Raw genomic sequence first — 25,613 nt, 5'->3', positions numbered from 1 at the left:
GCAGGTAAAAGTCATCAAACTTGGGATGTCGCTAATCAGAACATATTCTAATGCCAAAAGAAATCATTTCAAACATAAGGTGTATTTCCAAAGCCTAAAAAAATATTCCTTCACATACCCACCCAACAACTATATGTGAGAACACCTGGTGCTTAAAGCAAAGTCACTGAAGCTTTATAGAGACTAACATCTCTCTAGGACCTCAATGTGAATCAGAATTTGACAAAACAGTGGGAATGAATATGTATATGAAATACTAATATATCCTGATTCCCAAGACAAAAGTAACAACCCAGAAGTTTTTGTGTTCAAGAATTCCAGAGTACTTGCTCATTAACTCGGGTATATTGGGATAAGTTAGAATATGCTTAAGTAATAACCCAAAAATTCTCACTTGTGTAACACAACAAAAGATTATGTCTTACTCAAAGTCTTTAGGAGATCTGGGAGACTGGGCAGGATTGCTGTTCCTCATGTGCTGGCACAATTTTCCACATTGGTTAGATTTTATGGTTTCTCCATCCCAATATATACTCCTGTGATTGTTGTGGCCTAGGAAGAGAACATGGAAAATCATAAACTGGCTTCCATCCACAACTCACATTTCAGTCGTATGACTACATTTAACTTCAAGAGGGCATGTGCACCCAACCAAAAAGTGGAGGCTTGGAAATCTTGATGGCAAATATTAGTCATGTCTACTGTAGATATACAGTGAGTGGATCTTTAGCTTTTACTTGTATTCCTATAGGAAAGATAAAATGAAAATATCTCCAATATTTCTAAGCATAAGAAGCCTTTTCCCACCTTCCTCCCACTTGTTTCCTGCTTCAGTATGGTGTGACCCCCCCCAAGGGAATGAAAAACAGACTGTGAATACATTATTTATTTTAAATGAATCTACAGAACCAGTGAAGGACTAAGAGTTTTCTTTTATCTACTGCAGGGTTACTTAACCTTGGCATTATTAATGTTTTGGGCCAGATCCTTCTTGGGGGCTGTCCTATGTTTCAGGATATTTGGCAGCCTCTGTGGTCTCCACCCACTAGAGGTCAATAGCAACCCTCCCACTACACTTGTCACAACCGGAAATGTCTCCAGATATTGTTAAATATCCCTGGGGGTAACATTGAAAACTGGTTAAGAATATTTTCTATTTGCTTCCTTTGAGCACTAGGAAGAGTTCAGATTCTTTACCACATGGAATAACCCAGTATTGAGGACAGGTAGTAACAGAACAAAGAGAATACACTTTCTCCCAGATCTACCACCAAGACTTGTGAATCTCTTCTTTACCCTATCTATAAAATAGGGAGAATAATGTGACCTGGCTCACAAGCTTATTGTAAGGATTAAATGAGGCAATAAACAACTCCTCCTTTTCTCTCTGTTTAAGGAAATCACTTCTATATAAAGCCAGTTCCTATATAAACATGGAGTCTATTTCTGCACTTTCTGTCCTGTGTTACTTGTCTCTGCATATTCCTGGGAGAATTCCTCACTGTGTTGATTTACCACTGTCACTATTAAGCTCTGTATTACCTGCAGGTGGCTTGTCTGGGAGATGCAGCCATCAGAAAAGGGACTGGAAAATAAGAAATGAAGAAAAAGGCCTGCAGAAGCCCTTGCACCAATGTTTAGACACGTTTCTCACTGGGAAGTCCCCCAAGTGCGTTAAGACGGTGCATAAACTATTCTTTCTTTAGCCCGGGCACCATCTGGTGCCTCGCACACAGGTACAGGCACCCAGTCCATGGTTGCTGATGGATGAAAGGACCAATTTCAGATGTAAGTCAGATGAGCTTATCATTACTGGGTTTTCCCAAATCACCTTAGGTTACAAGTCCCAAATTAGGTAGAATGAGTACAGGGAAGGTATTAATACAGGCAGAACTGGCATCACCAATAAGTGACAGGTGACAGTCTGACATTAAAAGACAAAATTAAATAGCAGACATTAATTAAAAAATGAGAACCACATGCTTTGGAGAGTAAACAGCCATACACATCACAATAACCCCTTAGCTGCTTTACGCTGTCAGTACATAATAATTGACATCCCTAATAATGACTAATGACTCTGACATTTTAAAAACTGCTAATATCTGTTCAGCATGTTCCATTTTAAAAAATTCAGAGTACTGTGTATGGCATTTGAGAAAGATTTCCAGCACAGACTTATAAACTATGTAATTTGCCATATACCCTAGAGATGAGCTAGATGAGCTAATCTGTTGTCTAAGTGAAGCAAGTTAGCTACAGAAAGGTAAAGTGCACTTACCAAGGCCACGTGCCCACAGAGGCAGAACTAGAACTAAAGCCTTACTTTGCTGACTTGATGGCAAGCTCTGTTTCCACTAAGGTACAGCTTTGAAAATACAAATATATTTCTTTAATTAATTAAAATTGCCAAATTTAGTATTTGGAAACTCAGTAAGGGTGTGCTTCAACTATATGGAATTTTTCCACACTGATTTATTAATCAACTGGTCTTTACTGAGCCTCTGTGTTGCTAAAAAAATAGTTCAGATCTGGTAGGTGGGTCAAAGAAGAGAGAAAGCATGATGCCTAACTCAAATGACTGAACTTTCTAGAAGGGAAGGGATGATTTACATGTAAGAAACCAGAGTGATGCAAAGCAGTACGGGGTATGGCAATGAGTCTTAGGATATGGAAACCAACTCTAAGTCCTCTGGGAATTGAGAGATAAGAAACACCCACCCATGGCAAATGGTCAAGGATTGCACAGGGGTAAGGCAGGTCACCCATGTTGGACCCAAAGGATAATACAGACTTTGGAAACGAAAACAAAGATGTCCCAGATGCAAAGAACAAGCTTAGAAAACTCTCGAATGGGGGTGGAAGCCTGGATCACATTTTCTAAGCCATTCATTTCAATAGATTATCTTACAAGTATGAGTTATTTATGAAGATAGGGGAAAGGGTAGTTGTAGGAAATAATAAAAATTTAGCCTGACCTGGAAAATTTAAGTTGAATGGAGGGGAGAATAAGGAAAATGGCCTAATTGCTCTAGAACAGCAGTGTCTGATAGAAATATAATGCATACCACAATGTAATTTAAAATTTTCTAGTAGTCCCATTTAAAAAAAATGCAAAATGCAACAGATTACAGGCATATCTCAGAGACACTGTAGGTTCCATTCCAGACCATAAAGCAAGGGTCACAATAAAGTGAGTTACATAAATTTTTTGGTTTCCCAGTACGTATATAAGTTCTGTTTACACTATAGTGTGTAGTCTGTTAAGCATGTGATAGCATAAGGTCTAAAAAAAGTACATTCCTTAATTACAGCACACTTTATTGCTAAAAAAGTTAACCATCATCTGAACCTTCAGTAAGTCATAATCCCTGATCACAGATCACCATAACAAGTAGAGTCATAATGAAAAGGTTTGAAGTATCGCGAGGATTACCAAAATGTAGCCACAAAGTGAGCAAAGGCTGCTAGGAAAATGGCATCACCAGACTTCTCAATGTGGGCTTGATTGCCACAAATTTTCACTGTGTGAAACATACACTAGGAAGCTCAATAAAATGATGTATACCTGTAAACTCATATTAAAAATATATTTTCTGGGCGCCTGGGTGGCTCAGTTGGTTAAGCGACTGCCTTCAGCTCAGGTCATGATCCTGGAGTCCCGGGATCGAGTCCCACATCAGGCTCCCAGCTCCACGGGGAGTCTGCTTCTCCCTCTGACCTTCTCCTCGCTCATGCTCTCTCTCACTGTCTCTCTCTTCTCTCAAATAAATAAATAAAATGTTTTAAAAAAAATAAAAATATATTTTCTGGAATGTGATATATCCAAAACGTTATTTCAATATACAAAGTTCAATATACAAAAACTACTGAGATACCTGACATCCTTTTGCTCATACTAAGTCTCTGACATCTCATGTGTATTCTACACTTAGAGCATATCTCATATCTTGGGTGTTAAATTCATCAGAAATATCTGGTCTGTATTTAGATACTATAAGATCTGTAACTGAAAAGATGAATTCACATACCGAAGTTGTTCCAAACATACTTTAAAGTTTTCCAGTAACTGAATCAAATACCAATTATCATTTTGTTAATATTCACATCCACCTTGACAAAACTGCTTCAGTTTTTAAATTTAAATGTCAATCAATTAAAATTAAATAAAAGTTTGATTCCTTGGGACTACAGGTCAAATTTCAAGGGTTCAAGCATACATGTAGCTAGTAGTTACAAGTTAGGCTGTGCAGGTCTAAAGGCGGGTTCTCAGGTGACGTAAGGCCCAGGAGGGCAGACTCAGGGTATCTGGAGGGAAAATGCATATGAGTTAGGACACAGCACAGAGCCGCTCTACGCGAGTTGCCAAGAAGGAAGAAGATATCATGAGAAAAACAGATTTCTAGGGAGACTAATCAATAATAGAACAGAGAAATAAAAAAAAATACAACAAAGTCAGGGAGACAAACGGACAGTTTAGCATAGTAAATAAAATGTGAAATAATGAGGGATAGAAGTGGAGGTAGGAAAAAAGAATGAGGCAGAGGCAAGAATCTGAGAAGCTGTTTGCTGGACAGGAGAACGGACTAGGCTGAAGAAAGGCCAGGACACAGAAGAACCCCGGCTGAAGACCTCGGAGGGACCTGGGTTTTGCTTGCTTTGTGTTATGTTGGGTTTTTGTTTTGTGTTTGTTTTGTCTCTCTTCTATCCTCTACACACATTTAACAGGGGAAATTATATTCCATGGTGGTTTTCAGGAGCTCACAGATTTTTTTTTTTAAAAAGAACGTTTCTGTGTCTCTGCTTTTTCACTTATTTCTTTTTTAAGTAATCTGTAGACCCAATGTGGGGCTCAAACGCAGGAGCCTGAGATCAAAGGCCGCCTGCTCTACAGACTGAGCCAGCCAGGTGCCCCTGGAGTTCACAGATTACTTGAAGCTCCTAGTGAACTCCTGGGAATGTAATGGGTCAATTATTACGGAAAACAAGAATGGAGGAGGAGAAGGGAGCAGACCTGAGAGAAGGGGAGGGAGAGGCAGAAGGAGACAGAGACTCCAAGTTTTAAGTTTAATATTTACCAATAAATAGATGATAGATCAAACCATTTGAGTGAGTGAGATCATCCAGGGAGGTATTTCGAGTGAAAAGACACTGGCCACTCCAGGAACAATAGATTTCTAGGGTTAGATAAGTCTTCAAAGAAATGCTTCCAATGGGCAAAGAGACTGAACCAGACAGGTTAGATTTGTTCCACGGCCTCATTCACTCAACCAGCATTTACTGAGACAAAGGTCTAGGTGTTCACATTCTAGAGAGAAGGCAGGTGGGCTGCGCTGGAAGAATGCACTGCTAGGCTCACAGCCAAGACTGACTCCCAGATGGCTCTGCCTGCGGCAGTGTCTCTGTCCTACACCACAGGAGTCATGTACAGTGTCACCGACAGTGCTTTTTGCCTTGGAAATAGATCAGTCTCAATCCTATCCCGTTTCCTCCAAGTTTCATTCGCCATATGTAAAAGTGCTCTTCTTACCTTTCCTAACAACAACCAAGTAATTCGATTCCTAGCTTAGAGGGAAAAGACACGTGAGCACTGTGCAGAGTTGGTATAATGGAGACATCTTCCTCTATACAGTAGTGATGGTGCAGGAGCTGGCGAAGGGCTTTGGGAGGCCAGCTGGTGTTGCTCTCCTGCCCATGGGCTGTTGCAATGAGATGGGTATGGGAGGACAGAAAAACCACAAATTATGAGGCAGGAAAATTCAGAAGACATTCAGTTCAATAGACATTGATGACACATTATACCATTTAACATTTGAAAGGAGTAGTGCTCAAATTGAATTAGGATAGAAAGGTCTAACTTTAGAACTTCTCTTCCCATAGAAATGTCACAGTATTTTCCATTAAGGATCAAAAGGACCCACCATACTTTCACCTGCTCTAACAAGAGATTTTTAATGCTACCCTGGTGAACAACTGCACTTTTCTATTTGTTAGTTATGAAACTTCCATTTCCCCTACCTTATAATTTGAAGGAATGCGTAGTATTCTGAGTTCAAACTGTGAAATACAATAGAGATAATTACCCACTTTAGAAACATAATTCCTTCTATTGCGTAACTGACTTTAAAAAAAAGATCTTTAAAGGAAGAATTTATTCATTAAATCTAACCATTTGTACAAAACAATGTTCTCCCTCAATTCAATCTTTGCCTCTCTCCTCCCAAATTTTTCATAAAAGATATAACTCAGTCTCATTAACTTTACACTTCTCTCAATGACATTCAAGATTTTGAAATCAGAGAACCATGGAACACACAATAAGGGAAAGCAGTTGCCTGGAGTGTCTTTCTTTCCCCGCCACCTGATATCTCCTACATGTCATCTATGTGCCAGTTAAAATATCCCTCTGGGAAAATGGAGCTGACTCGTGAATTTCTCTGGGCCCTTACAACACCTCTACTCTCTTGGAGAAATCTGCTTGCATTTTCCCTACTTATGAACACATCTGCCTGTGCCAAGCCTTCAGGGCAGGACCCGTATCATGCACATCTTTGTATTTCTGGAGATTAGCCCAGTGACGGGTCTAGGAAGTACCCAATAAATACTTGTATAAGAAATAAAGAATAGGGGGCGCCTGGGTGGCTCAGTGGGTTAAAGCCTCTGCCTTTTGCTCAGGTCATGATCTCAGGTCCTGGGATCAAGCCCCACATGGGGCTCTCTGCTCAGTGGGGAGCCTGCTTCCTCCTCTCTCTCTGCCTGCTTCTGATCTCTCTCTCTCTCTGTCAAATATATAAATAAAATCTTTAAAAAAAAAAAAAGAAAGAAAAAACAGGGGCGCCTGGATGGCTCAGTCAGTTAAGCATCTGTCTACGGCTCAGATCCAAGGGTCCTGGGACTGAGCCCTGTGTTGGGCCTTCTGCTCAACAGGGAGCCTGTTTCTCCCTCTCCCTCTGCCTGCTGCTCCCCCCGCTGCTTGTGCTCTTTCTCTCTCTGATAAGTAAATAAATAAAATCTTTAAATATATATATCTATACACACACACATATATGTATGTATTTTTAAAAAAGAAATAAAGAATGGATATATAAATGAACAAGTATTCGACTAAATTATAAGAAATGGATTCAGAGCTGGAATTCTTAGCTGTATTACATTGAACAACTTGGTCTACCTCTCTGAGCTTTCATTTCCTTATTATGAAACAGAGAAATAGTGGATTGCCTGGTGGACTTCTCAGGGCACTGGAAAGCAGCACATCTGATAATATTTGTGCAAGCTCCTGACAAATGATAAAGTACTGTGCAAATGTTAGTTATTGTCCAGTGTCTTGATAGAGCCATAAAAGCCTAAAGCCTGGCCAAGTGTAGAACAGGGATAGGAAATAAATTCCCTACATGTGGGAATGGTGTTATTGTTGGCGCAGATCCCAAAACAAAATCTTAAGAAACATCCTTGACTCCTCCCTCTCCTCACTCCTAACACCCAAATGGAACCGGTATCACCTGTTTCACCATCACGGGGGAAATACAGACATAAACAAGTTTACATTCAAGCCTCCACCCCTCCTGGTAGCAGCAAGTCCACTTCCTCCCTTTATATCACATCTCCCCATAATTGACCAAGACCTCCAGGGATTCCTCAATCCAAGGAGTGGGATCAGGCTGGGAAGGATGGTTTTGATTCTTCATGTAAGTGGGGAACCAGCTAGATAACTGGTATCTGACAGACTTCTCACACAATTTTGCTGCTGTAAACAGGTCCTGTATGCTTGACTGCTGGAAAGACTGGTCAAGCACCCATCTCTGGTTTTGAGGAATGCCATATCATGCACCACCAGGAAGTGAGGCCTGAAGGAGGGTCCAGCACCAGCCACAGACTGTGCCCCAACCAGCCCTTGCCCATAAACTCCAAAACCCTTGTCTCTGTGGCTGCTCAGCAACCCCCTTGCTTCAGTCCTGTTTACAGATGTCACTGCCCATGTCTACTGCTAGTTCTTGAAGAGGTATTCCTGGCCTACGTTTACAGGTCTCCTTAACTTTGAACCTTGGGAAGCAGCACGCTGTTCCAGTGTCTTTTCCCACACTGAATAATGGATGCCTTCTCCTCTGGATATTTACATAACCAAAGGACTTCAGTAGGTTTTATAGAACAATAAAGATCAGTTGCAAGGACACCACCCGCCCGCCACAGGTACCCTATTCGATATCTGCCTTGACAGGTCGTCTGTCATGCAGACAGTCCCAAAGTTCTGCCATTTTGATGCCAAAACATTCCTCAACTCCATTAACTTTTCTGGCCACTACCTTGTTTGGGCCTCATCTTTCACCTGGATTACTGGGGCGGTTTCCTAACACCCCTGCCTTTTATTACCGCTCTCCCATCTACTCTCTGGATGGCAACCAGAGTACTCTTTCCAGACACAGAGGAGATCCTGTCCCCTCTTTGTTTACAACAAGTGCAGTGCTTCTCGTTGTCCACCTCGTGAACCCCTGACATGTTTTTACAAAACTCTACTTTTACATGTCCTTTTCCCCTGCCTTCCCCACTGCTCACCGGTCCCTTTCCTAGTCCTTGCTTACTAATTTACTTTCCCTTTCTGGCAAGTAACCTCTCTCTCTCTCTCTCTCTCTCCTCTCCCCTCTCTCCCTCTCCCATCTCTCACTTCCCAGACTTTCTCATTCTTTTTCCCCAGCCTGAAATAATCTCCCTTCTATTCTTTACTGATATACTTCCTACTCTCTTCATGTCACAATTTAAAGCCACCTCAGTGAAAGTCTTTGCTGATTCTCCAAGACTAGGTTAGAGTCATGTCTTGTATGCTCCCTTAACTACTGAAGTAATTTTATTGTATTGGAACATCCATCATGCTCATATTGTATTGTAACTGTCCATCTCATTTGTTCTGTCTTTTCATGTTTCCCACCTAGAAGGGAAGTTCTTTGTGGGCAGGGACTTTGTAAAAGTTTAATCCATAGGAGGTACAGAATAAAAATGTCACACAAATGAATAAAACCTAATAAAATATAATATCACAAGTAACTGAACTATTAAGTATGGAGTGGTGATAATAAATCACCTTTGCCACGGTACAAATCTGATTAGCCCTGTAGTTTACATTCTTGAAGTTCAAATCTAAAAAAGATAACTAGAAAAAATAAAATAAAAAAGATAACTAGAAAGACAGATGGCAATAATCTCAGCTATACAGATCTTTATATGAAAATAGTATTTTTATTAAAATGAATTTTATTATAGTTATGAAAGATGTTAACATAAGGAGACTGGGGGAATAGTACACAGGAACTTTGTACTATTTTTACAACCCTTCAGAACTCTAAAATGATCTAAAAATTTTTAAATATGCTTTTTTTGTTTGTGTTCTCTTCTTCTCAGCTATCTAATCGTCTCCCAAAAAATTCCACAAACATGTCAAGCCAAAGTAGGAGAATCTGAATATTTTCTGAAATTAATACAGATCAAGGATTTCAGAGATATATTCTGAGTGCCTAAAATACTCTTTCATTGCATTACTAAAAGCATCATGATGAGTTTGGTCTATTACAACTTTCTCTTCTTACTGTAAAGATAAAAGCAGATATAGAAAATTAAGGCATTTTACCATAAACAGCTTTGATTCTCAAAACTCCATAATCTCTACAATAACTAAAATACTATTTTTAGGTAAGAAACTACTACATCAGTGTAGTTGAAATACACCGCAATTGTACCACAGGTTGGTAATAGGTTATGTGTATCAATACAGAAAGCCCTTAAGAGAGGGAGAAAAAAAATCTTGTGGGAAGCAAAGCTCCATGGTAAGGATATAAGCTTGATAAAGGCCAGTAAAGCATAAGAAAAAGTGTCTATTTTCATTACATCTTAAAATACATATTCATAAAATGTTGCCCTCTAACAAATTACCCCTCTGTCATACAGTTGACTTATCTTTCTGACATCTGACATGGCATAAAATATTCCATAGAATAGGACAAGATATTTAACATAATCTATGACATATATAACCTAGTTATTTTAAAAGATGACTATTTCAGTTCTCTTTTAGCCTGCTCCAAATTCATACAGTCACATAACCAGGCCAAGTTCAACTAATGTAAAATGATATTAAATGGGGCTTTTCTTATCACCTGGGGGTCCATGAAGCCCCCAAAGCTGATGTCCATGGGTATCTGATATCCCGTCATCCTTTAGGGTCCTGAGTCTTTAGACAGGTAATGTCACAGTCATATCTTGACTGATTCAGTGACCATCACCTACCTCCAGCTTCTTTAGAAGAAACACTGATTTATTAGGAAAATGAGAAGAGAGGTGATTTCCCAAAGTGAGAAGTCATGAGAGCATCCTGATGTTTTTTTCTTTCTCATGGGTACATTCTCTCCTCCTTCAAGGGAGGATTAAGGATAGGTCAAAGGGATTAAGGGAGCAGCAAGAAACTCCTGTTGGAAGACGGGAGGATAGGACTAGGAGAGAAGGAAAGGGATCCGTGAGCGATGGGGAAGGCAGGGAAAGAAGACATGTAAAAGTAGAGTTTTGTAAAAACATGTCAGGGGTTCACGAGGTGGACAACGAGAAGCACTGCACTTGTTGTAAACAAAAAGGGGACAGGATCTGCTCTGTGTCTGGAAAGAGTACTCTGGTTGCCATCCAGAGAGTAGATGGGAGAGCGGTAATAAAAGGCAGGGGTGTTAGGAAACCGCCCCAGTAATCCAGGTGAAAGATGAGGCCCAAACAAGGTAGTGGCCAGAAAAGTTAATGGAGTTGAGGAATGTTTTGGCATCAAAATGGCAGAACTTTGGGACTGTCTGCATGACAGACGACCTGTCAAGGCAGATATCGAATAGGGTACCTGTGGCGGGCGGGTGGTGTCCTTGCAACTGATCTTTATTGTTCTATAAAACCTACTGAAGTCCTTTGGTTATGTAAATATCCAGAGGAAAAGGCATCCATTATTCAGTGTGGGAAAAGACACTGGAACAGCGTGCTGCTTCCCAAGGTTCAAAAGCCAGCAGTTAAAGTGGAGTCCTAAGAAGTCATTTCTCACCCTGATCATGAAATGTGGCTGTACTGAAGCTTCCACAATGATCTCCAAAAAGCTCACACACACAAGCTGTGAAATACAGAGCCTGCATTTAGGACCTGCTTCGGTAACAGAGGTCCCAACAGCTACCAATCCATAGGGAGTGCTCTTTGCCTCAAGTCTCCATGTCAGGAGCCAGCCAGGACAGCACAGTATAGGAAGGTCCCCAGTCGAACCTATTCCCCTTCCTCGCTGCTGCTCTACAGACCTGGGGGCTGGGCCCAAACTCAGAAGAGGGGGGAAATGTTGAATTGAATGAGATATTAATTTTTAACAGTTTATATTTTAAAATATAAATGTATTCATCTTTTTTAATTAAAAAAAAAACACCATAAAAAGATCAAAAAGATCATTGGTGAAAAATCTTCCTTCCAGCTCTACTTCAATCACCCAATTCTCCAAAGAGGTAATGACCTTTGTTAGCTTCTCAATTAGTTTCTTACAGCTACTGTAACAAAGTACCACAAACTTGGGGCCTAAAACAACAGAAGTTTATTCTCCCAAATTTCTAGTGGTCAGAAGTCTGATCTCAGTGTCACTGAAAGGAAATCAAGGTGTCAGCTGAGCCACGCTCACTCCAGAGGCTCTAGGGGAGACCGCTCCTCACCTCCTTCCAGTTTCTGACCCCCATCGGCTGCCTCCCTGGTAACAGTGCCTTCACCTCTTCCGCATATAACCACTCACTGCCTCTCTCTTATAAAAATGCTTGTGATGAGGGCGCCTGGGTGACTCAGTGGGTTAAGCCTCTGCCTTCGGCTCAGGTCATGATCTCAGGGTCCTGGGATCGAGCCCCGCATCAGGCTCTCTGCTCGGCGGGGAGCCTGCTTCCCCCTCTCTCTCTGCCTGCCTCTCTGCTTACTTGTGATCTGTCAAATAAATAAATAACAAATCTTAAAAAAAAAATGCTTGTGATGGCATTTAGAGCCCCTCTGCAACCTCCAGGATAACCTCCTTAACTTAATCACATCTTTTCCAAGTAAGTACCAATCAGATTCCAGAGATTAAGAAGCGAGTGTATCTTTACCATATATTATCTTTATCTTGCTTTACTGACTGAACAATATATGTTGAGATCTTTCCCTATCACTGCATAGAGAGCAAGCTCCTTGTGCGCATGTGCACAGAGCAGCCCTGAATGCATGTATGCAACTTATTTCATCCATTCCATTCAGTTCTCATTCTTTTGACATTATAAACAAAGGCGAAGAAAACAGGTGTGTACACACACACACACAAACACACACGTTTGAAAATATAACTTAGGAATTTTAGAAATTCCTAGAAGTAGAATTTCTTTGTCAAAGGGCATGGGCATTTGGGGGGTTTTCTCTTTTTATTATTGAATTGACGTAGTGCTATATTAGCTTCATGTATATAACAATTCAACAGTTTTATACATTACTCAGTGTTCATCAAAATAAGTATACTCTTATTCCCCTTCACCTCTTTCACACATCCCCCCACGGACCTCCCCAATGGCAACCACCAGCTTGTTCTCTATAGTTATGAATCAGATTTTTTTTTGGTCTCTTTTTCCTTTGTTCACTTTTGCTTCTTAAATTCCACATGAGTGAAATTATATGGTATTTGTCTTTCTGTGACTTCTTTCACTTAGCGTTATACCCTCTAGATCCATCCATGTCACTGCAAATGGCAAGATTTCATCCTTATGGCTGAGTAATATTCCACTGTATATACATATTTATTACATCTTCATTATCCATTCATCTACCAGTGGACACTTGGGTTGCTTCTCTATCTTGGTTATTGTAAACAATGCTGCAATAAACATAGGAGTGCACAAATATTTTGAATTAGTGTTTCTGCCTTTTTTAGGTAAATATCCAGTAGTGGATTTACTAGGTTGTATGGTAATTCTATTTTTAATTTTTTGAGGAACCTCTGGACTGTTCCACAGTGGCCACGTCAGCTTGCATTCCCACCAAGAGTGCATGAGGGTTCCTTTTTCTCCATATCCTGGCCAACACTTGTTTTTGTGTTTTTCATTCTCGCTATTCTCACAGGTGTGAAGTAATGTCTCATTCTTGTTTTGATTTACATGTTCCTGATGACTAGTGATGTTGAGCACCTTTTTGTGTGTCTGTTGGCCAACTATATGTCTTTTTGGAAAAATGTCTCTTCAGTCCTCTGCCCATTTTTAATTAGATTATTTGTACGGTTTTGGGGGGGTTAAATTCTTTATGTAGTTTGGATATTGACTCTTTATTGGATACACCATTTGCAAATATCTTCTCTCATTCAGTAGGTTGTCTTGTCATTTTTTTTTGATGGTTTCCTTCACTGTAAAAAAACTTTTATTTTGGGATAGTCCTAATAATAGTTTAATTTTGCTTTTGTTCCCCTTGCCAAAGGACACATATCTAGAAAAATGTTCCTAGAGCTGATGTCAAAGAGATTGTTGCCTGTGTTTTCTTCTAGGAATTTTTCAGGTCTCACATTTAGGTCTTTAATCAATTTTGAGTTTATTTTTGTGTATGGTGTAAGAAAAGTGGTACAGTTTCAGTCTTTTCCATGTAGCTGTCTAGTTTTCCCAACATTATTTGTTGAAGAGACTGGGTTTTTTTTTTCCTGTTGTATATTTTTACCTCCTTTGTCATAGATTAGTTAACCATAAAAATGTGGGCTTATTTCTGGACTCTATTCTGTTCTATTGATCTATGTGTCGTTTTTTTGTGCCAGTACCATAGTGTCTTGATTACTATAGCTTTGTGGTATATTTGAAATCTAGGATTGTGATACCTCCAGTTTTGTTCTTTTTCAAGACAGTTTTGGCTATTCAGGTTCTTTGTAGTTCCATACAGATTATTTGCTCTAGTTCTCTGAAAAATGCCATTGCTATTTTAATAGGAATTGCATTAAATTTTCGATGCTTTGCAAAGTATGGACATTTTAACAATATTGGTTCTCCCAATCTATGAGCATGGCATGTCTTTCCATTTGTTTATCATCTTCAATTTCTTTCATCATTGTTTTTATAGTTTTGGGCATACAGATATTTCAAACTCCTTTGTTAAGTTTATTCTTAGATATTTTATTCTTTCTGGTCAAATTGTAAATGGGACTGTTCTCCTAATTTTTCTTTGTACTACTTCATCATTATGTATAGAAATGCAACAGATTTCTATATATTAATTTTATATCTTGAAAATCTACCAAATTAATTTACCTAGTAGTTTTTTGGTGAAGTCTTTAGTGTTTTCTGTATAATATCATATCATCTGCATTCTCCCCAAATTTCATGTATTCGCCATTCCCAAAGTTCTCTGAACTCAGTCCTTTTGGGTTTTAATGTAGGCTCTATGACATAAGCATATTGATTAGAGCACTGGTCATTGGTAACTGAACTAAACCTACAGCCCCTCTCCCTCTTCCTGGAGGTTAGTAAGTGGGACTGAAATTTCCAACCCTCTAATCACATGGTTGGCTTCATTGGCATCCTTAGGTCTAAAAGCCACCTCATTAAAACAACAAAAAACACCTCATCACTCTCATCACAGGAAATTCCAAGGGGTTTAGAAGCTCTGTGTGAGAAATGGGGACAAGGACCAAATATATGTATTTCTGATTATGTATCACAAAATCATAACAAGGAGTTTTAAGTCAGAGACAATAACATTAAAATAACAATACAGACACTTATTGGGAGTTTACTATGTGTCAGGTGTTTCTAAACATTTTATATGTATAATGTCATTTATGGTCTTCATTTGACAATCAAAATTGAGGAATCCAGCTTCTGGCGAAAAACCTATATGTGATTTTTCAGGCCCAACAAAGGCTTTACCTGACAGGTCCCAAGAGGGAAAGGAAAGCTACTCTCATCACACCAGACAGTGTACAACAAATCCACTGCAACTCTGTGGAGGGAGTTGCATTCCAGAACTCACTTATTTCTGTATCTTGCCTGCTGTGAATAAAGATGCAATGAACATAAGACCATGTTCTTCAAGATAGTGATTTTATATCATTTGGATATAAATCTCCAGAGGGATTGCTAGACCATATGATTTTTAAATTTTTAATTAATTTCCATTTTTAATTTTTTGTTGACCCTCCAAACTGTCTTCCATAGTAGAAGTACTATTTATGTTCCCACCAACAGTGAACAAGATTCCCTTTTCTCTACATCCTCAACAATGCGTGTTACCTCTTATCTTTTTGGTAAAAGCCATCTTAGCAAGTCTGAGATGCTATCTCATTGTGGTCTTGATTTGGATGTCCTTGATGACTGAAGATGTTGAACACCTTTTCATGCACTTGTTAGCTATTTGTATGTCTTATTTGGAAAAATGTCTATTCAGATCCTTTGTTCATCTTTTAATCTTTTTTTTTTTGGCTATTGAGTGGCATGAGTTCCTTATAAATTTGTATATTAACACCTTATTGGATACATCGTTTGCAAATATTTTCATCCATTCTCTATGTTAACTTTTCATTTTATGAATGGTTTCCTTTGCTTTCCTTTTCAGTTTGATGTGGTCCTGCTGGTTTATTTTTGCTTTTGTTGCCTGTGCTTTTGATGTCAATTCCAAAAAATGATTGCTAGGACCAACGTCAAAGAACTCTTCCCCATGTTTTCTTCTAGGAGATTTACAACTTCAGGTCTTACATTTAAGTCTTTAATTTTGAGTTGATGTTTATGAAGAGTTTAAGTGACCAATTTAATCCTCTTGCATATGCCTATTCAGTTTTCTCAGCACCATTTATTGAAGAAATTATCATTTCCCTATTGTGTATTTCTTGGCACCTTTGTTGAAAATGTCTGTTTTTCTGCTAGTATCATACAGTTTTGATTGTTGTGACTTTGTAATATAGTTTCGACTCAGGAAGGGTAATGCCTCTAGTTTTGTTCTTTCTCAAGATTGTTTTGGCTGTTTGTGGGTGTTTTGTGGTTCCATAAAAATTTTATGATTTTTTTTCTATTTCTGTGAAAAATGCCATTGGAATTTTGATAGGGATTGCATGGATTCTGTAGATTACTTTGGGTTGAACAGAGATTTTAACATTATTAATTCTGCCTATCCAGAACACATAATACATTTCCATTTATGATTTCTTTTATTTCATTCATTAGTGTTTTATAGTTTTCAGTGTACAGATCTTTCATCTCCTTGGTTAAAGTCATTCCAAAGTATTTTATTCTTTTTGTTGCTATTATAAATTGATTTTCTTAATAATTTTTTTGATATTTCATTGTTAGTGTAAAAAAAAGCAACTGATATTTGTATGTTGATTTTGTATCCTGTAACATTACTGGATTCATTAGTTAGTTTTAACAGTTTTTGTTTTTTTGTAGAGTCTTTTGTGTTTTTTATATATCACATTATTACAAGGAGAGATAATTTGACCTTTTCCTTTTGAATTTGAATGCCGTTTATTGCTTTTTCTTGCCTAATTGCTCTGGCTAGAATTTCCAGTACTATCTTGAATAGAGGTAGTGACAGTGGAACTCTTACATTGTTCCTGATTTAGAGAAAAATCTTTCAGCCTGTCATGTTGAGGATGATGTTAGCTATGGCTTTGTCATGTATCTCCTTTATTATATTGAGGTCATTTATTTCTATTCATACTTTGGTGAGAGTTTTTATAATGAAAGGGTATTGAATTTTGTCAAATGCTTTCTCTGTGTCCATTCAGATAATCATGTGATTTTTATTCATCATTCCATTAATGTGGCATATCACATTCATTGGTTTTCATATGCTGAACCATATATTCCTTGCTTCCCAGGAAGGAATATCCTATGGTCATGGTGTATGATCCCTTAATGTACTGCTGAATTCATTTGCTGGTATTTTCTTGAGGATTTTTAAATTTATATTCATCAGGGACACTGGCCTGTAGTTTTCTTGTGGTGTCTTTGTCTGGCTTTGATATCAGAATAGTATTGGCTTCATAAAATGAGTTTGGAAATGTTCCCTTCTCTTCAATGTTTTGGAAGAATTTAAGAATGTTTGGTGTTAATTCTTCTTTAAATATTTGGTAGAATTCACTTATGTAGTCGTCTGGTCCTGGACTTTTCTTTGTTGGGAAGGTTTTTGATTACTTAATCCTCATCGGAGCTATAGGTCTATTTGAACTTTCTATTTATTCATGATTCAGTCTTCTTAGGTCGTGTATTTCCAGGAACTTACTCATTTGTTCTAAACTATCCAGTTTGTTGGCATGTAATTGTTCAGAGTAGATTTTTATAATCCTTTATTTCTCTGGCATCAGTTATAATATCTCTTTTTTTCATTTATCATTGTATTTGAGTCTCCTCTTTTTTTCCCTTAGTCTAGCTAAAGTTTTGCCAAGTTCATCTTTTCAAAAAACCAACTTAGTTTGATTGATCTTTTCTATTGTCTTCCGAGTCTCTATTTACCTTTGTTATTTCTACCTTTCCACTAACTTTGGGCTTAGATTGTTTCTAAGTTTCTTAGATTGTTTCTCATGGTGTAAAGTTGTTTGAGATCCTTATTTTTCTTCATGTAAACATTCATTGTTTTTCTTTGTAAAGATTTATTTATTTGACAGAGAGAGAGACAGCGAGAGAGGGAATAAAAGTGGGGGTGGGGGAGAAGTAGGCTTCCCGCTGAGCAGGGAGCCTGATGCAGGGCTTGATCCCAGGACCCTGGGATTATAACCTGAGCGGAAGGCAGACACTTAACAACTGAGCCATCCAGGCATCCCTAAACATTCATTGTTATAAACTTTCTTCTTAGCATCGTTTCTCATGCACCCAAAAGTTTTGGAATCTTGTGCTTCCATTTTTGTTAATCTCAAAATATTTTCTGATTTTCCTTTTGATTTCTTCTTTGACGTACTGGTCGTTCAGGAATGTGTTTTTCAATCTCCACATATTTGTGAATTTTCCAGATTTCCTCCTGTTATTGATTTCTAGTCATACTATTGTGGTCAAAAAAGACACGTGATATGATTTCATTCTTCTTAAAATTGTTAAGATTTGTTTTGTGGCCTAACGTTTGATCTATCCTAAAGAATGCTCCATGAGTCCTTGAGAAGAATTTTATTCTGGTCCCATCACGTGGAATTTTTAAAAAATATTTTTATTTATTCATTTGACAGAGAGAGAGAGAACAGTCAAGGGGAGTGGCGGGCAGAGGGAGAGGGAGAAGCAGGCTCCCTGCTCAGCAGGGAGCCTGATGTGGGACTTGATCCCAGAACCCTGGGATCATGACCTGAGCCTAAGGCAGATGCTTAACCTACTGAGCCACCCAGGCACCCCTGCATGGAATGTTTTGTATATGTCTGTTACGTCCATTTGATCTAAAGTGTTGTTCAGGTCCAAAGTTTGGCTAATGATTTTCTATCTGGATAATCTATCAACTATTGAAAGTGGGGTATTGAAGTCCTCTACTATTATTGTATTACTCTCTATTTCTCCTCTTAGATCTGCTAATAATTACTTTATATATTTAATTGTTCTGATGTTGGGTGCATATATATTTGCTATTGTTATTTCCTCTTGATGAATTAACCCCTTTATCATTACATAATGACCTTTTTCTCTTATTATATATTTGACTTAAACTGTATTTTATCTGACATAGTTATTACTGCTCTTTTTTGGTTTCAATTTGCACAGAGTACCTTTTTTTCCATCCCTTTATTTTCAGCCTACATGTGTCTTTAGGTGAAGTTAGTCTCCTGTAGGCAGCATATAGTTGGGTCTTCTTTGTTTTTCTTTTTTATTGATTGAGCCGCTCTGTCTTTTGAGAATTTAGTCCACTTACATTTAAAGTAATTATTGATAGATAAGAAGGATTTACTATTGTCATTTGGACCACTGTTTTCTGGGAGTTTTATAGATCCTTTGCTCCTTCCTCTCCTGCTTTCTTCCTTTGTGATTTGATGATTTTCTATTGTGATATGCTTTGACTCCCCCTTCTCTGTGTCTTTTTCTGTATCATAAGATTTTGCTTTTGGGTTACCATGAGGCTTACACAAAACATTTTATAACAGTCTGTTTAAAGCTTATAACAACTTAAATTTGCACACAAAAGCTCAACATTTTTTACTACCCCTCTCTCAATTTATATTTTTGGTGTCACAATTTACATATTTTTTATATTTTGTATCCATTAACAAATTATTGTAACTACAGTTATTTTCAATACTTTTGTCATTTAACCTTTACACTAGTTATAAAGTGATTTGTACACCACTATTACAATATTAGTACATTCTGAATTTGATTATATATTTTTTACCAGTAAGTTTTACACTTCCATATGATATCATCTTACTAGTTAGTATTCTCTGCTTTCAACTTGAAGAACTCCCTTTAGCATTTCTTATAAGGTAGGTCTGTTAGTGGTGAATACCTTCAGTTTTTGTTTGTCTAGGAATGTAATGATCCACTTATATTTAGTCCATTTTTTCATTTGTAGTCCAAACTTTAGTTTAGTCCAAACTTTCATTTCTGAAGGATAATTTTGCTGGGTAAAGTATTCTTGGTTTTTTCCTTTTAGCCCTTTGAATGTATCATCCCACTCTTTCCTGATATGCAGAGTTGCTGCTGAGAAATCTGCCATAGGTCTTATAGGGAGGTTCCCTTAACCTGGGGCTGGGGTTCGTATGTGACAAATTTCTTTTGCTGCTCTCAAGATGTTCTCTGTCTTTGATTTTTGACAGTTTTATTATAATGTGTCTCAGTGAATTCTTTACTAGGCTGAACCTGATTGGGGACCTTGAAGCTTCCTATACTTGTATGTCCATATCTTTCCCCAGGTCTGGGAAATTTTCAGCCATTATTTCTTTAAATAAGCTTTTTGCTCCTTTATTTTCTTTCTAGGACCCTATAATATGAATATTACTTTGCTTAATGTTGTTTTATAATCCCATAGGCTTTTTTCATTCTTTTCTCTTTTTTCTCTGCTGACTGGATAATTTCAAATGGTGTATCTTCTAATTCACTGATTTTTTTCCCTTTTGCTTGAGTATGTTACTGAAGCTTTCTTTTGCATTTCTAAAATTTCAGTCATTTTATTCCTCTGCAAAATTTACTTGGTCTTTTTAGTGTTTTATCTCTTTGTTGAACTTCCCATTTTGTTACTTTATTGTTTTCCTGATTTTAAAAAAAATTTCTAAGTTCTTCTGTAACTCTCTGAGCTTCTTTAGAACAATTATTTTGAATTCTTTGGCAATTTATGGCTCTCCATTTCTTTGGGATCAATTACTGAAAGCTTATTGTGTACTTGGTGTTGTCATGTTTCCCTGACTCATAGCAATCCATGTAGCCTTGTGGTATGTGTCTGCACATTTGAAACAATCACTTCTTCCAGACTTTATGAATTGACTTTTGTTAAGAAAAACCTTTGCCTGTGGGTCAGGACATGTTGGAGCATGTTGTGGCTCTTGGTCTAGTGGTATGGGACTCCAAGTTGGGGGCATGTGGTACCTCTGGGTCTGGGGGGGTGTGCTGTCTTATCAGCTCAGGCAGCTGTTTTCCACAATGATAACTGTATGATCCTTTGCAGTAAGACATGCAAGGTGTCTGTGATGGCTGCAATGGATGTTGGGGTAGAACCTTCAGGTCCAGAGGCAAGGGACCAGAGCTGATGGTGTGCACATGCTCAGCTGTGGGAAATGGCTACAGGTGCTTCTGTAGTGGCAGGGGCCAGTTGCTAGCATACAAGCACTGGCAAGGGCCAAGGCCAATTTCAGAGGCCAGGGCCAACTGTAGACACAGAAGCATCTGTAGGTTCCCAGGGTGTTTAGCATGCCCTTGCATAACTGCAGGGGTTAGCCAAATGTACATGCATGGCACAAGGTCCAGTAAAAGGAATTAGGGCCACTAACGTGCACACATACATCTGCAGGGGCTAGCTGCAGGCATATATGTTGATATAGGCCTGTGACAGGGTCAGGCCAAGCCCCAGGCACCCAAGCAGCTGTGAGGCTCTTGATGTGCACTCATGCTACTATAGGAACTAGTCCCAAACACACACACACACAGCAGTGAGGATCAGCGATAGGAGTTTAAGCAAGCCACATACAAATGCACAACTACAGGGGCTAGCCACTAGTGCATGAGGTGGTGTAGGCCTATGACAGGGGTTGGGACCAGCTCCTGGCACACAAGAGGCTGTTGCTGTGCAAGCATATGGCTGCAGGGGTTAGCTGTGGGCATGTCAACTGTGTGCAATGAGCAGTGGAAAGTGGTGATAGAAATGAGGCTGGCAGCATGCAGGTGAAGGGCAGCTGTATTGCTAAAGCTTCTTAAGTGGACTCCTGAGCTCTTTTGGAGCTATTTTCGCTTGTGGATAGCTGTCCAGTTGTTGTTCTTTGTGTGGGGATGGAGACTTTGGTATCCTACTTCACCATCTTGGTGATGTCACCCTGTTGTTAGGCATTTAAATTCTACAAATGATTTCAACTCAAGAATGACAATTATTGTTTTACACAATATTTATTCATGTATAATTTGCTCATTATATCTTTTCCTATGGTCTTCATTCCTTCCTACATTTTTGTTTTTATATAGTTTCATTTTGGTCCTGCCTGAAGAAATCCATTTAATATTTCTTTTAGTATAGGCCTGCTAGCAAAAAATTCTCTGTCTTTATCTTCATTTTTGAAGCACATTTTTGCTACACATAGAATTCTAGGCTCGGTTATTTTTTTATAAGCAGTTTAAAAATGAAATTCCTTTGCTTTCTGGTTTCAATTGTTTCAGCTGGCTGTCAGTTATACTGTTGTTCTGCTCTTAACTACTGTTAAGATTTTCTAATTGACTTTATCTTTGCTTATCAGCTATTATTCCACAATTCACATGTGGTTTCCTACTATTTTCCCCCTATCTGGAGTTTTCTGAGTTTCTTGAATCTCTTGGTTGATATCTTTTTATCAGTTTGGAACAGATTCTCAGGTCTTTTAATAATGCATTTGTCCCAATCTCTCTTTTTCTTCCTGGAATTCAATTACATGAATTTGAGTATGTTTCATCTGTCTCTCTTCTTTTTTCCACCTTTTTTCCTCTGCTCAGTCTGAGCATTTTCTATTGGCCCATAACCCAGTTCACTAATTCCACATCCTGCTATGTCCCCTCTATTGCTAAACTCATACTTCTTAAAATTTCAGATACTGCATTTTTCAGTTCTAACCTATTTGATTATAGATTCCAGTTGTCTTACATTTTCCATCCTTTCATGTATTTTGTCTTTTTCCTCTACTTTGAGTATATTTTAGAGTTCTTATCAGCTAACTTCAGTATCAGCAACACCTGTGGATCTGTATTTTTTCTTTCTTAATTACTATACAGTCTTGCCTCTTTGCTTATGTAGATATTATTTTATTGTGTGCCAGATAGTATGTATAGAAGAATCACAGAAGTTCCATGGAAAAGAAGGTTTCCCTTTTATTTCATTAGGCAGTGAGGTTGAGTAGTTAATCAGCTCAATCCAGTCGGAAATTGAGCTTGATTAGAGAACTGTTACAAATTTAGTAAGATTCAATCTACTTCTGGTCTGTTCTTGTTCGTAGATTCTGGAAGTACAGATCTCAGCCCTAGTAGAGATGGTTCTGACCTTCAGAACTTTATAGCTTAGCCCTTTAAGCTTCCTAGTTCATTCAACTTCAAAACTTGGCAAATGTCTTGAAGGGGAAACCAGCCATGTCTTTGAAGCAAAGCCCCTTCCTGGAAGCAGTGTACAATTGAAAGAGATTTCAGTCTTCCTTTTAGAAGTTTTTGTGCTGGCTGCCCCCTTTCTGGTGCAGCCACAGAACTATGAAAATATCACAGAATCAAAATTATGTGCGTTTAACCCTCCTTAACGATTCAATTCATCACTACAGCACTATGCAACTCCTAAAAGACTGCTGACTTCTCTGTCCCCAAGCAGAACCCCTTTGCCTAGGCCAAGCCTGATCCACAGGTAAACAAAAGGCTGGAAATATCAAGTCACTTTGAACCAACTTTCCTTTTTCTGTATTTTTAATCTATCCAGTCCTTGTTTCCACAGCTTTCTGAAACCTTTAAAATGTGGTCTTTGTAATGTATCCAGTTTTGCCTAAAAGGAGAGTGGGCCTGTGGCAACCTATTTCATTTCATTGTTACATGAAAGTCCAGTTTTTTCAATGCTATTTTACTTTGTGCTTTGCTCACTGTGTGAAGTTGCACATGTTGTTAAATGCTTATTTGCATTTCCTTTTCTATTAATTTTATTTTGAAGTTTCTTTGCCCCATTTTCTATTGATGTCTTTTCTTATCATTTTTAAGACATTTTCTCTGTATTGTGAATATTCATCTTTATTTTGAGAAATGTCACAAATAATGTTTTTCCAGTGCTGTCTTTTGACTTTTTTTTTTTTAAATAAAGATGTTTTGACTTTCTTATAATGTGAACAAATTTTAGGGCTCCTGAATTTTGTGGAATACATTGAAAAGTCTTCCCCCACTCCAGGTTAACCTGGAAGGCATCCCTTGCTTTTCATACAGTCTGCTTTTGTTTTCTTTCTTTATGCTTGAAACTTCGATCTGTATCAAATTAATCCTGGTAATAGGCTCATTCTCCCCTTTCCCAGGTGGCTACTTGGATTTCCTAAGACCATATTTTCCTCACTGAAGTGGAATGTCATCATTCTATCCTTACCTGGCAAAACAAAAAGTTGTCAAATCTATGCTGGTCACTGCCATTTCTAAAATTACACCTGCTTACGTGATCAAAGTCTAAAAATCACTGATTGAAGAATTAAGTAGAAGCCTCTCAATGTAACATGGGAACATGGAAATCCTCCCCTCTACCACATACACACACAAACACACTCCTGGTTGGCTCTTCACTTAAATTTCTTACAACTACATTTCATTTATTTATGTTTTCTTTTTTAAAAAATTACACTAATATTAGTTAAATACCAATTACATGCATAGTACTACGCTAGACAGGATATAAAGTTGATTGAGACAGAAAATGGACTTTGCCCGTAAGGAAGTTAAGAGTATGAGGTTTTACATTTTGGAGCTAACAGCCCTGATTTCAAACTAGAGTTAACCACAGTACCTGCCTATAATTACTTTGTGATTAAATTATAACTACAGTCACTGGAAAGAAGTATAGTATACTACAAAATTGTATACAGGGGGACTTGACCTGGTCTTGGAGAGTTAGAGTTCATGAAGAAGCAAATTAAGAACTGAGATCTGCAGGATGACTGAGCATGAGGTGAAGGAGAGTAAGACTGAAGAGAAAGCAGCACAGGCAATAGGAAAAGCACGTGCACAGTTTGAGGTAGAAAGCAAAATGCTATGTTTGAAGAAATGATAGGACGTCAGTGATTAGTGTCCACAGGGACAGAAGCAGAATCCTAGCTAAGTGCATGAGGTAGGCTAGATGACACCATATTCCTAACATGCCACATAGAAATTCTGAGTTTATTCTAAAAGTAACATGGGAAGCTACTGAACGAACACTGAACAAATGGAAAGATGATGAGTGGCTTTTCTGATCAGATTTGTGCTTTGACAATTGTTTACTGTTTGGAGAACAGGATTAGAAGGAAGCAAGAGTAAAACCCTGGAGTCAAGTTGGAAAGCGCTGAAATAATCCAGGTGAGAAATAATGGTAGCATGGAATAGAGGGGTAGCAATGAAAATGGGGGGGAAAAACTTAGTAAAATTAAGATTTAGGAGGACGGACTGACCAAATTTTTAACACCAACAACCATCTGCCTTTACTCCTATATAAACATCTTGCTATTTTTTCATGGCCTTCACAATGACACATCCACCTTCCTCCAAAGTACCCTTGATTTTTTTTTTTGAATTTTTAAAACAAATGTAATGGATAATAAGTCTGGTATTAATTTCCTAGAGCTGCCAAAACAAGATGCCACAAACTGAGTGGCTTAGAACAACAGAACGTATTGTTTCACAGTTCTGGAAGTTAGAAGTATGAAATCAAGTAGTAGGCAGGCTCATGCTCCCTCTAAAATCTGTAGAGGAGTCCTTAGCTTCTGATGGTTCACTGGCAATCTTTGGAAGCCCCTGGCTTGCAGTTACATAAATCCAATCTCTGCCTTTGTTGTCACACTGTATTCTTCCTATGTCTTCACATCTTGCAAGTTATGGACACCAGTCATACTGGATTAGGGACCCACCCTACTATGATCTCATCTCAACTTAACTAATCACATCTGCAATGTGACTGCAGGTGTGAAAACATCTGCAATGTGACTGCAGGTGTGAAAACAAAGTCACACTCTATGATACCAGGATGGGAGGGGTGTTAGGAGTCAATGTATCTTTTTTTTTTAAAGATTTTATTTATTTATTTGATAGAGATCACAAGCAGGCAGAGAGGCAGGCAGAAAGAGAGTAGGAAGGAGGCTCCCTGCTGAGCAGAGAGCCCAATGCAGGGCTCGATCCCAGGACCCTGGGACCATGACCTGAGCCGAAAGTAGAGGCTTTAACCCACTGAGCCACCCAGGCGCCCCCGTCAATGTATCTTTTTGGGGAACACAAATTCAAGCTTTAACAAATGCTTATATAAAA

General features: G+C 38.4%; 1 protein-coding gene across 1 annotated transcript in view; it reads right to left on the bottom strand.

Annotated features, from left to right (window-relative positions):
* FANCB (FA complementation group B) overlaps nucleotides 1–25,613 on the bottom strand; it is a 385,712-nt gene that overhangs the window by 328,018 nt on the left and 32,081 nt on the right. Inside the window, exon 10 of the mRNA XM_047715290.1 lies at nucleotides 426–552. Coding sequence (XP_047571246.1) covers nucleotides 508–552 — 45 coding nt within the window. The 3' untranslated portion in view covers nucleotides 426–507. The remainder of the gene's footprint in view (nucleotides 1–425; nucleotides 553–25,613) is intronic.

The sequence above is a fragment of the Lutra lutra genome, chromosome X, assembly GCF_902655055.1.
Source record: "Lutra lutra chromosome X, mLutLut1.2, whole genome shotgun sequence".
In the NCBI taxonomy this organism is placed as follows: domain Eukaryota; kingdom Metazoa; phylum Chordata; class Mammalia; order Carnivora; family Mustelidae; genus Lutra; species Lutra lutra.
Note: the sequence above shows the minus strand (reverse complement) of the source record. Positions and strands in the feature narration are given on the sequence as shown.